The 14,154-nt window shown below is 36.7% G+C and overlaps 2 protein-coding genes across 2 annotated transcripts; one reads left to right on the top strand and one right to left on the bottom strand.

Annotated features, from left to right (window-relative positions):
• Window positions 1–1,116: 1,116 nt before the first annotated feature.
• LOC143589023 (uncharacterized) lies at window positions 1,117–8,805 on the top strand. The gene is made up of 9 exons (XM_077069889.1): window positions 1,117–1,457; window positions 1,556–1,620; window positions 2,150–2,261; window positions 2,348–2,471; window positions 2,920–3,000; window positions 3,325–3,657; window positions 5,446–5,606; window positions 5,683–6,515; window positions 7,322–8,805. Exons 1-9 carry the CDS (start codon window positions 1,117–1,119, stop codon window positions 8,803–8,805), a joined length of 3,534 nt encoding a protein of 1,177 aa, XP_076926004.1.
• A 1,412-nt stretch (window positions 8,806–10,217) lies between these two features.
• On the bottom strand, window positions 10,218–14,154 carry LOC143589019 (glutamate receptor 3.6-like). Its single transcript, XM_077069885.1, has 5 exons — window positions 12,826–14,154; window positions 12,454–12,731; window positions 12,195–12,226; window positions 11,228–11,634; window positions 10,218–10,709 (listed from the first exon to the last, which is right to left on the bottom strand). Exons 1-5 carry the CDS (start codon window positions 14,152–14,154, stop codon window positions 10,218–10,220), a joined length of 2,538 nt encoding a protein of 845 aa, XP_076926000.1.

Below are 14,154 nucleotides of genomic sequence, written 5' to 3'. Positions count from 1 at the left end.
ACCCGTTTTCCTATTAACCCATGATCCGTAAGGCTTTATAACATTTTAAAAAATATATTATTGTGTGATACGGATTTCGAATCCAAGACCTTATGCTTCAAACCAAATGTGCTTATCAACTCCACTAAAATGGTAATTGTGTTTGATTTTTTAACTTAATATATATAAATGTGATATCTCTTCAAGTATAAAACCAAAATTATATTTAATTGTTAACATTTTCATACTTCACAGTATGACATTATCTTCTCATATCTCTTTAATACAACCATTTAAGATTATTCATCGTTTCTCTCTTTATTTTAAAATATAATATATTTTTATTTATTTTCTTTTACAACAAAACCTTAGTATTTGTAAATTTAGTTTTTAAATATGTAACAACATTTTGTTATAAATATCATTTTTATACACACAATATTTAATATAATAATATTGGTATGAATGTTTTATTTGAAATAAATCAAACATCAAGATTTGGTTTAACTTAAAATTATAGTGAATAATATATCTAAAATTTAATAAAAAGTCACAAATAAAAATTATTATATGAAACAATTGAATTTACATATTACATATAATAATTTTTTATTTTTATTATAATTTTCATCCGTGTGAAACATGGTAGCATCACATCATTTTATATTAAACACATAAAATACATATCTTTATACATACCTAAAATAGATATCCTGACATACATAAAATATATATATAACTTGATAATCAAAACATCTTACACACCAATAATTAGAAACAAACTGGAGATTAACACACAATATATGGAAGTTCCTTGTAAGGATTAGGATTAGGATTAGGATTAGGATTAGGATTAGGATTAGGATCCATGGGAACCATCCAAATGATTGGATAGGAGACAGGTCACGAACCTTTTGGTATATTTGTGAGCTTATTCAAGACAAAGACTATTATTATTATTATGTTTCTTTCTTGAGTAGCTGGCACAAGGGCTGCATTAAAGAATGTAATAACTCGGAAAAGCTACCCTACCAGTAATTTGATTCTGACGAGTCCAGTATTCACAACCACGTCCTCCTCAGATCGGCTCTTCCGTAAACCATCGCCGATCCGGCCACATTCAAAACCCTAACCCTAATGGAATATTACCCGGAAGAACTCCGAACACCACCGGTGACACTGGTCTGCATCGTGGGCCACCAAGACCTCCACGCCACGATCTCAACTCACCTCCATTCCGAACAGCCACCCATCAACACGCTTGCATTACCTGATTTCTCCAAGATCTCCCTCATTGACAAAACCCCCAAGGACAACGTCAGTCAATTGCCCTCTTCCACCGGCATTGTTAAACGCGATTGGCTCCTGAAGCATAGAACTAGGGTCCCCGCTGTTGTTGCCGCTCTCTTTGACACCGATCAGCTCTCCGGTGATCCCGCTCTCTGGCAGCAGCTCTGCAATGATCTAGATAGCCTCAAGTATGCCATTTTCACTTCTCAAATCATATATTACCTGCCTGGTTTCTGCTCCATGCTTTATTTAGTTTATAATAATAGTGTGCTGTTATGTGTCACAGAACAGTGATTAGAGGGAGGAATATCAAACTGGTAGTGCTTGTCGTTGTCAGGTTTAATTCCAAAGGTAACTAACTAACTTCGCCTATGCTTGATTTATTCCAGAACTCAACACGAATGGTGAATAATTCTCGATATATTGTAGAGGATAACCCTGTGTTTCTCTTGATGAACTTTCCTTATCGGTCACGGCTTTGACCGAATCACTCTCGTTTATATTCATATATAACTCAAAAAACTGATTACAAACCCTAACTCAGTTGCCCCTATTTATAATGTTAACTCTAATAACCCTAACTTGGTCATAGGGTAACTCGTTAATAACCCCCCTTCTAATTCTTGGGTTGGACCCTATTCTCAGGCAGACAACAATTGAGCCAACAGGAACTCATGTAATTAATAAACCTGGATTTCACAATTTAGTTGTTTTGTATAGTAATACCTATGCGCTAAAGATGATGAATAAAACTGCATTCTGATTGTTATTAATTCAGTATTAAATGATCACTTCCAAAGTAACATATAAATGCTTACATAACTTGAAGGTGGTTATCTCTGTATTGTCCATTTTTAGTGAGATAAGGTTTATGGTGCAGATTCTATAACGGAAGAACGCATGGTTGCTCTGCGCAAGCGTGCTGAAGTAGATGCAAAACATGTTACATTTATTCCAGATGATGCATCTGAACTGAACCTATCTCTGAACAGGCATGCAGTTATTTCTTTATGAGTGTCATGACTCATGGTTACTTGTCATAGATTGTTGTATTTACTATTACTTGTGTCAAATGTAGGCTAGGAAACATATTTGCAGAGCTAGCTCTTACCTTTTACAGAGATGAAGGAAAAAGAGTTAAAACACGACTTGAAAAAAAGAATTATGGCTCCATAGAGTTTAATGTCCGCTACTGCTTTAAAGTAAGAAAATAGCTGCAAGTTTAGTATAACATGTTTTTTCAAGTTTCAGCTGCTTGTTTATCACACAAAGTTGATGCAGAAAGTTATAGAACATCAGTGGTTTGAAACTGCTAGGAAAAACTCCAATTTGATCCTGAAAGATTTAGTGTTGGCAAGAATTATTCTATAAATATGCCCCTGTAAATAAAGATTGCATACGCATATCTGTGAATGTGATGCATATATAGCCATCTCTTAACAGATGAAGAGGAGGTTTGTTTTTAGAGGGTTAAAATGCTGAAAACCTGTGTAACGGGGTCTGCAGATTAGGCGTACATTTTGTAACATTTATTGAAAAACTAGTCATAGATCAAAGCAATACCAGAAAGTTTGTTCTTTATGATAATAGCTTGTATTTGGTGTATAAAAGTTCTAATTACTTGCCATCTTATCTGAATTCAACTTGTAGGTTGCTATATATGCAGAATTCAGGAGAGACTGGGTTGAAGCTTTAAGGATGTATGAGGATGGCTATCATGCACTGCGAGAGGTTCTCTTTCCAAAAGATTGAATTACGGGGTGTTTGGATGTGCATTTAGAAATTGATATCACGAGATTCGAATCAGTATCAGTCTATCAGATACATCAGTTTTTTTTTAAAGCTAGGGATAGTTTTCTACAACAGCTTCTGGTTCGGTTATCCAAGTCTGATTGCTTTTATCAGAACTTAAAAGTTACAAATCACTTTTTACCCAGACAATCCAAATTGATTATTCACTCTCAAGTCGCATTAATCTGTTAAAACGCACATGCAAACATGCCCGAGTAACAAATTTAAGATTTGGGTGCATTAACAATCTAATTTTAAATGCAGATGATTGGGACGTCTACTAGATTGCCAGCGATCCAACGGTTGGCTGAGATTAAGATGGTAGCAGAGCAATTCCACTTCAAGATATCAACATTACTTTTACATGGTGGAAAGGTTCTAGATGCAGTTAAATGGTTTCGTCAGCATAATGCTTCTTATAAGAAGCTAACAGGCCCTACACAAGTTAGTTTTCTTCATTGGGAATGGCTGAGCAGGCAGTTTTTAGTATTTGCTGAGCTGCTTGAAACTACCAGTGCAACCATTTCTTCTTCTGCATTAACTGTTGCAGATAGAACCTCATCTGATTGGGAATTCCGTCCAGCATATTATTATCAGGCAAGTTGCTTAAACCATCTATCCTGCTCTTGCATTTACATAATACGAAAATTCCTCACCAAATTACTCTTATATATATGTGTGTGTGTATGCATATGTAATGGAGGGTTCTAGGCAGGACCTAAGCAGTTAATGCATAAAAATATCGGATATCGGTCAAGGACCGATATTTGATATATCAGTTATCGCAGTGGGATATCGATGGGGGATATCGGTAATTTTAATGTCATGTAAAATTCATATATATAGCAATTTAACACTAATAATTCAGTATACTCTACTACCATTAACAAATTAACCTTTTGCAACTTGCAAACTAACAATCGTTGCAAGTAGGAACTAATTAAAACTTAAAACACTAACATTGAGCGCTAAAAATTGATAATTATTAAGACTTAAAACACTGATATCAGGAATATCGGTAATATATCGGTCTAATATCAGTCAAATCGGTCAATGTAACTGATATTATTGGCATCGATATTTTGTCCAATATTTTACCAAGGGATCGATAACCTGATATATTGGTGATATATCAGCGATATCGATTGCATAGGGCAGGACACAGTTTTCTTTTGCAAAACATGCAGAAAAAAAATTAAATAAATTAAAATGTAAAAAATTGGCTGAGATGCAATGTTTATTTTAGATGAGCAAATTAGTTTTGTGGTTTTTTATGTACAAAGCATGCACGTTTGTATTTAAGATGTAACTTTTTTTATAAAATATGACCATTGATGAAAGTATTAGATGATTTGGGTTTCTTCTTTTTGTTCTTGCATAATTTAGTGTATTTTAATGAACCCCACTGTCTTTGTCTATTTCTATATACATACACATACACATACACATACACATACACATACACATACACATACACATATTATGCGCACACACACACGCACACATCTATACTGTATTGTAAAGCATTTGGGAAGGGCATGTTAAGTGTTTTTTTGAGTTGAAGAGTTTTAAAACCTTATTCATATAGTACAATACTTAATGCATTTATTTTTAAGTAATTACAACTTTTAGTCACTAGCCCATGACATTCAATCCGTATTTAATGTCATAAGTTTTATTTATTTTATTTTACTTATTAATCTGTATTTAATGATATAATTTTTATTCATTGGAAATCGCTCGGGTACCTTAATCCATATCTGATGAGATAAATTTTATTATGCACAATAATAATAATAATAATAACAGTAGTAGCGGTAGCGGAGGCTGGATTAGATGCAACACCAGTTATCCTGTCACGTAACGTGGGTATTCGTGCTAGTGTGTGCACACACACACATGTGGTGCTTGATTTAGCTTCACATTTTGCTCAAATATTCTTTTAGTGGTATGGATGGTTGTGGGCGATAGTGGAGTTAGGGAGTGTTTGGATGTGCATGTTCAATATGATTAGTTAATCAGATAATCTGATGCTTAAAAACTTAGGGATAGTTAGGTATTATTCATTTATTATATCAGCAATTCACTCAAGTAATTATATTCAAGATGTAATGAAGTTGCAATAATGAGTTTAAACACAATTGACACCAAAGTGAGATGGCTTCTTATTTTGTTGAATATAGGGGTGCTTTCTTGTTTATACGCCTTTCTGATAGTCAACTTGATAGTGACACACAATCGTTCAACTAATATTATTATATTTAATAGGGGTTATGGGTTAGAATGGGGTCAGCTCAAAATGGGTTGCATGTTTAAACATGATTGTATTAGGCTAGTATCTCACTCAGACACCAACATAATCTACTACATGTTTCCTTGACACAGCTTGCTGCTCAATTTTTAAGGGAGAAAAAGAAGTGTGTAGGAACAGCTGTTTCCATGATGCCAGCCGAGACTGATGACAGTTCTGATTCTATAGTGCCTTCTCTTTACGTGGGTCAATTTGCTCGATTACTTGACCTCGGGGAGACATCTGTTATGCAATTGTATGTAACAAACTTTTCTATTGATTTTTTATTTATTTTAAATATTTTACATATTATTCTTTTGATGTTCTTTCAGAATCACAGATGAAGATTACACCCTCTTTGCTCTTATTGCCGAAAAGAAGAAGTTAGGCGACTCAACTGAAACCATTGCATTGCTGAAAAAAGCATATGAAGCATACAATAAATCAAAATCTCTAAGAGCAGCTTCTTTTTGCATGCTTTTAATAGCAAAAGAATATTTCGTCACAAACGATTATACCAATTCAAAACACCATTTTGATAAACTTGCAAGTCTCTACAGGCAAGAGGGTTGGGTCACTTTACTATGGGAGGTACTCGGTTATCTTCGCGAGTGCTCACGAAAACTCGGTTCAGCTCAAGATTTCATCTCATATTCACTTGAAATGGCCGCGTTACCAATTTTATCCATTTCTAGTCTTCAAGAATTTAAGGATTGTGGGCCTGGGGGTTCCCCGAGCCTACAACAAGTGGAAAACATACACAAAGAAGTTTTTGCAGTTGTTAGAGAAGAAACATCTAATGAAGAAGAAGAAACAAGTGGTATAAAAGTAGACAGTGATCACCCGCTTCATCTTGAAATTGATCTCGTGAGTCCCCTCAGAGTGGCTCTATTGACATCAGTAGCTTTTCATGAACAGATTGTTAAGCCACACGCGCCTACTTTAATTACACTGTCACTTTTATCACAACTGCCATCTCCAATTGAAATAGATCAGTTAGAAATCCAGTTTAATCAATCTGAGTGCAATTTTATAATTGTGAATGCTCAAAGGCGCGAATCGTCATCAATCTCCAATATCCATCCTGATCGCAGAGTCGAGACTGTTCCTGTGATTCAACTTTTTACAAACAAATGGCTTCGGTTAACGTATGATATCAAGTCAGGTACAACATGTAAAATAGGCACTTCAGTTCACCCAGTCTATGAGTTTATTACAGGTGGCAATTTTGACCCGTTTAATTGTAAAAATGGGTCAAAATTGCTAAAAGGGGAATGTGATATGGGTTGAAAAGTCATCTAAAGTTCACTTTGATTGGTGTGCATAAAACCAAAAAACCAAACCGAAACAAAAACCTATGATTTAGTTTTATGTTTAGGTAAAAACTGAACTTTTTCGGTTCAGTTTTGGTTTTTCATGTAATAAAAACGGAACCCAAACGAATTTAAAGATTTTCTTTTTTATTTTTTTATTTTAAAATAATTTATAAGAATTAGCAAGTAGTGTAATCCTGGAGTTGGTGGCCCAGTGGCAGAGACAAAGTCTCCTAAACACCCATAGACCCTGGGTTCGAGTCCCGGAAAGTAAAAATAATTTTGCCTTAAAAAAAGTTAAATAGTGTAACCCCAAATTTTCTAGCCAAATTTATTATAGTCATTTCTAGCCAAATTTATTATAGTCATTCAGTTATTAATTTTAAAAACCAAAATTCATTATTTTGGGGGCCATATTTATTTTTAGCCCAAAATTCATTATGTTGGCCATATTTATTTTCAAGTTTAAATGTCAAAACCGGAAATGCCAAAACCAAACTGAAAAATACGAAACCGAATGGTGTACAAAAACCCAAAAACCGAAATTTCGGTTTATGGTTCGGTTTGAGCCAAATTCCGACCTAAACCAATCCCTACTTTTGAAAATGGGTCAAAATTGTTTTGTTTTGTTAACCGAGTGTTACATTTGATGGCTCAGTAAATAGTGGAAAACTGGAATGCACATATGTAATTGCTCGAATTGGGCCCCACTTTAGCATATGTTGTGGTGCCGAAAGTCCTGCAAATATGAATGATTTACCTATGTGGAAATTTGAGGAGCGCTTTGAAGCTTCCCCAACCAAGGATCCTGCTATTGCGTTCTCGGGTATGAAGGTTACCCAAGTCGAAGAACCGGATCCACAAGTTGACCTTAAGTTAGAGTCAACTGGGCCCGCTTTAGTTGGAGAAAACTTCTTGTTACCCGTGACTCTGACCTCCAAGGGGCATTCTGTGGAGTCAGGCGAGTTAAAAATCAATCTGGTTGATACCCGAGGTGTCGGTTTGCTCAGTCCACGAGTGGCTGAACATTCTTCTTCTTCTGATAATCTTCATGTTGAGCTTCTTGGCGTATTGTGTGGTCCCACCCAAGATAATGATAATAATAATAATAATAGTGATAATAATATCAGGAAAGTTCAACAGTCATTTGGGTTGGTTTCGGTCCCATTTCTAAACGTCGGTGATTCATGGTCATGCAATCTGGAGATCCAATGGCATCATCCTAAACCGATCATGCTATACGTATCACTCGGGTATTCTCCAAGCAGTGGGGCCCCCAGAGTTCATCTTCATAAAAGCCTGCAAATTGAAGGAAAAACCCCGGTTGTCATCAGCCATCGTCTTATGCTACCCTTCCGGCGGGACCCATTGTTGCTCTCAAGGCTTAAATGTGCTCCTGAATCTGGTCAAACAGGATCACTTCCGGTCAACGAAACGAGCATACTTGTTGTTAACGCAACTAACTGCACTGAGGTCCCGTTGAGATTACTTTCCATGTCTATAACCAATGATGATGCTACTTCTAAAAACAAAGCTAAAACCACGTGCACAATACTCTCAAGAATCGACACCGATCCCACTCTTCTCGTCCCAGGGGAAGAATTCAACAAAGTTTTTACCGTGAAACCAGAGTTAAACGTTTCAAAACTTAACTTGGGAAGCGTGTGTTTAAGATGGAGACGGGATAAAGAATCATCAAAAGAGGTTGTTACAAAACAAAGCTTACCTGATGTGAACCTAGAATTTCCTCCATTAATAATTACTATGGAGTGTCCGCCTCACGGGGTTCTTGGTGAACCGTTCACATACTTTGCTCGGGTTAAGAACCAAACAAAGCTGCTTCAAGAGGTTAAGTTCTCGTTATCAGATTCACAAAGCTTCGTGTTGTCTGGGTCCCACAACGACACGACTTTTGTTCTACCGTTGTCAGAATATATTCTAGGTTATAAGCTCGTGCCACTAGGTTCGGGTTCTCTACAGCTTCCAAGGGTTACAATTACATCTGTGCGGTATTCAGCTGGATTTCAACCGACAACTGCTGCATCTACTATTTTTATCTTTCCTTCAAAACCGCAATTTCAGTTATCTGAGCCTGAGAAGTCCAATCCAGCTGGCCAGGTCCCTCAACAGATTCCTGCTTGATGCCAGTTCTTGAACTTAGTTATTTTTACGTAGTGTTGAATTCACGGGTAGCTGCTCGGGATTCGCGTGGTCAGGTTGTTGGTGTTCATGGTTTGGCTTGTAAGTACTATATATTTTTTTTACTCAATTTTGCAATTAGCCATGATTGTCTGAATGTAGCCTTTTAGGGTTTGTGGAGGTTGGCTTTGTATCCAAAATCTGCTCATTTGTTTCTAATAATGGAAACTTACTTGGTTTATACAAATTTTAAATATTAAATTGGCTATGTATTTTTTATTGTAAAATTCTATGCAAAAATATATTCAAAACAATGACAAAGAAATGCTAAATGGATTGATAGATTATAAATAGGGTTTTTACTGTTAGCTGGCTGTTGTTTTAGAAATGAGAATTGTATAGAATCGTGTGTTGTTGAGTCATTTGAGTATTATTGTGATTCGGAACTTCCAACTTTTAAGAAAATCATGTTGTGTAATGAAAGTTCTAGAATGTAACCAACTTTCTCTCCTCTTGCTTTGCTTTTGCTTTTAACATTGAGATGGTCATATGATTATGTTTTCAAATAACCACTCAAGAAAAGTTTTATTATTATTATTATTATTATTATTATTATTATTATTATTATTATTATTATTATTATTATGTATTGCTTTTCAAGTATAAAAGATGAGTGGAATACTGGAAGTGTTGAAAGGAAAAAAAAACTAGTGGGAGAGATGTCAATGATTTGGTACACCGTTGACCAACAAAGAGAAGCACATTTGCTCAAAAAGTGCTTTTCAAATGGAATGACCACTTCTCCATTTAAAGACTTTTGACTAATTTCTTTCAAGATTTGTTTTGAATATAAGAAAATTTTTAATTCAACAAAATTATGTGACTTTTTTAAAAGAGTGAATATATTATTAGTCTTCTATAATTTTCAGTGTTGTCAAATAATGCCTTTATACTGTTATTTGGATTCTTCGTATTGGTTCAATCTTGAAAACCCGTCAAGTGATTGGACAGTCGTCGTGTTCCATGGTGTCAAACGTGGTCTTTTGGTTTTACTTGAACCTCGATACTTGCATGCACCATGGATGGTCGATGCATTCACATTGCGGTCAATCTGTGGCATCGGATATCATCATTGGACTTCTAAGCAATTCTGATATATGAGCATGCGAGTAGTTTTAAGTGACATTTAACTCATGTTATAAGTTTTCATATCATCAGAATGGGTGACTTATACATACTTGACAGTTGAGTATTGTTTTGCTTGGGTCTTTAAAATACTAAATAAATGATTATTGTGCTTGAAACAAACAGGCAGTCAGGCAGGCAGGTTTATCTTATATACAACACCCTGCAACCCCTTTCAGTTTAACATATGTACATGCATGAAACCTGTATCTAATCTTTCATGTATACAACTAGGAACCGCCTCCATCTGGTGACCACTCTGGAGTGTCTGCAAATGACACTCTCCGTGTGCTTCTAAACCCGCTAACCGATAAATCATTTCCATTAGCACTTGAGCGTGATATAGCTTCTTTAAGACTTCTCTGAGACCGGGCTTTAAGCGACTCATGCTTTTCATCAACAAACGAAATGAAGGTTTTAAGGCGCTGTGATTTGGGGCTCGGTGTAGATGGCTCAGGAAGATCGGGTTTGTGTTTAGCATACTGGTGTATAATGAGCCCCAAGTATACCAGAAAAGCAATAAAACAAGCTAGCCCACATGTTAAAAACAGGCCTTTGAAGCTCTTTAGCTCGAGTCGGTCGACTGCATACTTTGCTCCTTGTGAGCTACAAGCACTTCGCATTAGCCACTTGTCGTGGATCCTTTGTAGCTCACCATTTTCTGACAGTTTAAGGATGGCGGTTGATATATCTACTGCAAGTTGAGAGTCCCGAGGAAAAGCCTAGAAGAAATCAACATTTCAGGAAATTTAAGCTCACTAGTTTTGACTAAAGACATCAAGTCAAAAACAAAACAATTATCACTTGAATGTTAACATGAAGTCTTGAACGCAAAACCGAACCGAAAATCGTTGTTTTGGGTTTATGAAAACCGTTCGGTTTTGTCCTTTCGGTTTTTGGTTTTCACATGGGTACGGTTCGGTTTCGGTTTTACCATTTGGGCTTGTAAATTTTGGTCCCAAAAAAAGCCCACAATAATGAATTCGGGCCTGAAACTTTGGGCCTAAGTTTTTTTGTTAATCAATGATTAATTGATTATTACACATTTAGATCTAAAATTTTTGGACAAACATTTAAAATCGGTTTTTCCGGTTCCAACCCGTATGGTTTTTGGTGGATGGCATGACCAAAACTGAACCGAATATTGCTTTTTAAACATAAAACCAAACCATTGGTTTTTGATTGGGTTCGATTATTTTGGTTGCGTGCAAACCCCTAGTCTGATGATATTTTCACTTACAAATCCCCATCCATTTTTGGTAAATTCTGGGCCGACAATGCTGAACTGGCAGCGGGTGGATAAAAACAGTTCAATATACGGTCGTTCATCAACAACCGCAGCAACACCGCCGTTATTGGGACCATCGTTCAAGGCTTTTTCATAGTCTTCTGGCAAGTTAAGAGGAACAAGTCTACTTTCAGAAATGCCAAGTTCTTCAACCAGATAGTTTCTCACAAAAGAACTTTGTTGGTAGCCAATGGGATCTTTGTTTAATATTAAACTATTAATCCCTTCAATAGGCGAAGAAAGCTTCTGTATTGTCAAGATTGATGTGAGGCTTGCAGTGTAACTGGACCCGATTATTAGGACCACGAATAACCACACGATTAGTACAAGTCGACCAAGAGTGCTCACCATGTTCTGTTCTGCATTAACCATGGATAACTAACATCATACAGTATGATTATGAATGATTTTGGATAAAATATAGGTTTTGGGTTATCATATCTACCCATTTAATAAACGGGTTGCGTTCAGGTAGACCAGATTAACCTGTTTAATTACACTGGTCGACTCGTTTAATTGGACCAGTCGACCTGCTAACACGTTTAACCCATTTATTACAACCATCTAACCCGTTTAACACATCTACAACTTTATTACAACCCATTTGATTCATTAAGATAAGTGGGTGTTAAACAGCCATGTTCAGATACATGAAACTGTTGACCTGCTAACCCGTTTAACCATTTATTACCACCCTCCCACCCGTTTAACATGTCCACAACTTGATTACAGCCTGTTTGACTCATTTGAGTAAATGGGTTAAACAGGTCGTGTTCGGGTTACATGATTTTAAGTGTGTTCGAGTTAGGGTTGATGCCTTTGACATGAATAATATATGGGTTATGTTCCTATTCAATGATTCAACCGTCCAACCCCCCAACCGAATAACCTAAAGTCTGTAACATATAGAGTAACTTACTATGAGAGAAATATAAGGTCGAAAAGCTAAACCTGCCAAGAACAAAGCATAAACTGTTACTGACACAGTAACATACTATGTAGAAGTAGAATAGATGCCAATTTTGACCCGTTTTATCTATAATGAAGTTAAGGTTAGTTATCATTGATCTCTCTAAAGAGTCAAACGGGGTCAAAAGTCACCCAAATCTGCATGTTCAGACCCACCCATTTTGTCACCTCTAATACTATGCATCATATTGAATATCATAGACAATTACCACAGAGTCGTGATGATTTGCTGCTTAGGAGGGCCACGAAACTCATCGTTTATACGATGTTCTAGAATCCAAACAATCGCTCCCACAATAATAAAAAAGACCCCAGTAACACACCACAATTTTGCACTAAATGGCCTGAGAAAAGCCCATATTCCAGAGTTTAGCCTCCTCACTGGTGCCACCACAACGAGCCCAGACTCGGTATACGGCTGGGTAAAATCCGCCATTTGTGTCCGGTTAGTAATAATGGCAACATCTCCCACAACAGCATCATAGACCTACAGTAATTAATGAAAAAACCCACAAATTTAACAGCTTTAATTGAAAGGAATCAGAGGGGTTAATGGGTCAATTTGGGTTATGCACACTTACACCTGCACTTATTAAGCTCACAAGATGGGTAATGTTTGGGTCATGATAACCATCTCCATACGAATAGAACTTATACGGGACCGCATACGGTAACAGGTTTATTGCAGAAGTAAACACATCAATGCAGTATCCTTTGTACATATCAGTTCCCTTAACTTCTTCAACAAACTCAGTAAAACTAACTTGTTTTGGAACACCAACTTTCAACTGATTTCCATTATGTGGAAATACCCATCCACGTGGCTTTATAACCGTTTCACCAGGCCATATTACACCACGCAACAGCTCAGATGAACCGTTTCTGGTTCGGTTCAGGACTGTGTCGGGACGGGTAGTTGAGAGTCGTGACGAGTTTGACCAATACCCAACTCTTCTAAACCCGGTACCAATCACATTAATAACTTCAAAAGCCGGAAAAATCAGATTTTTATCAGAAGTGAACTCCATTGGACCCGAGGTTCCATTCATTTTGACCTGTAAGATGTTGTTAAGCAACAACTTCCCTTCGTTAAAGATTCTTAATGAATCAAGATTCATGAATCCGCCTCCTGAATGTGAATCCTTCAATTCAGGATCTTTCGAAAAGGAAATGCTTCCCTTTTGATTAAAGAAACTTTCAAGAGCACGGGCAAGCAACCAAACGGTATCGTATGCGTACAAAGAATATGTACTCAAGCCTAACGTGGTCATGTTTGCCCACTCGTTTGCAAACTTGGTTTTAAGTTGTGAATCTTTTATATAAAATCTCAGTGTAATAACTCCTTGCATTGCAGAAAAGAAGTTTGCAGGGTTTGCCAATGAGTTTATATGAATATCTATAATAGTAGAGAGCCAATCTGTTGTGATCCAAACATACCCGTTATCCATCATGTGAAGATCCTTAGCAGCTTTAAGAATATCTAATCCCCAATTAGCATAAGTGTGAACAACAATAACCCTAGATTCCATTAAAGCAACCTGAAGCAATGCGTCTCTTATGTCTGCGCGTGTTGCTTCGGGTTTGATAGGGGCTTTATGGGAAATCTTACACCTTTTAGCAGCTAGTTGGTCCGCTAATGAAGTGATTCCATTTCTCCCGTGATCATCGTCTATGTAAATGGCAACAAGTTGCTTCCACTCGTAATATCCGACTATGTCGGCTATTGCAGCCATTTGGAAAGCGTCGCTGAGAGTTGTTCTGACAAAGAACGGGTATTGATGCGAGGATAGTGTAGGATCCGTTGCGGTGAAGGACAGAAGTGGGACCTGGAGTTTGTTGACAACATGAGAGATCATGTGAGCTAAGACCGAGGTTTGGGGTCCGATTAACGCCACACTTTGAGTCTCCAT

This window comes from Bidens hawaiensis, unplaced genomic scaffold (genome assembly GCF_021521415.1).
Source record: "Bidens hawaiensis isolate Kalapana, Puna unplaced genomic scaffold, B.hawaiensis_p1.1 tig00037165_1, whole genome shotgun sequence".
Lineage (NCBI taxonomy): Eukaryota > Viridiplantae > Streptophyta > Magnoliopsida > Asterales > Asteraceae > Bidens > Bidens hawaiensis.
The sequence above is the reverse complement of the archived record's forward strand: the minus strand, read 5'-3'. Positions and strand labels throughout refer to the sequence as shown.

Bases quoted from the DNA above. Each gene is read 5' to 3' on its own strand.
- LOC143589019 (XM_077069885.1), bottom strand. From the start codon at position 14,154: ATGGAGACTCAAAGTGTGGCGTTAATCGGACCCCAAACCTCGGTCTTA. The intron at 12,732-12,825 runs GTAAGTGTGCAT...TAATTACTGTAG, and splicing joins TGAGCTTAATAAGTGCAGGT to GTCTATGATGCTGTTGTGGG. The intron at 12,227-12,453 runs GTAATTGTCTAT...TGTTCTTGGCAG, and splicing joins CAAATCATCACGACTCTGTG to GTTTAGCTTTTCGACCTTAT.
- LOC143589023 (XM_077069889.1), top strand. From the start codon at position 1,117: ATGGAATATTACCCGGAAGAACTCCGAACACCACCGGTGACACTGGTC. The intron at 1,621-2,149 runs GTAACTAACTAA...TTTATGGTGCAG, and splicing joins TGTCAGGTTTAATTCCAAAG to ATTCTATAACGGAAGAACGC. The intron at 5,607-5,682 runs GTATGTAACAAA...ATGTTCTTTCAG, and splicing joins GAGACATCTGTTATGCAATT to AATCACAGATGAAGATTACA.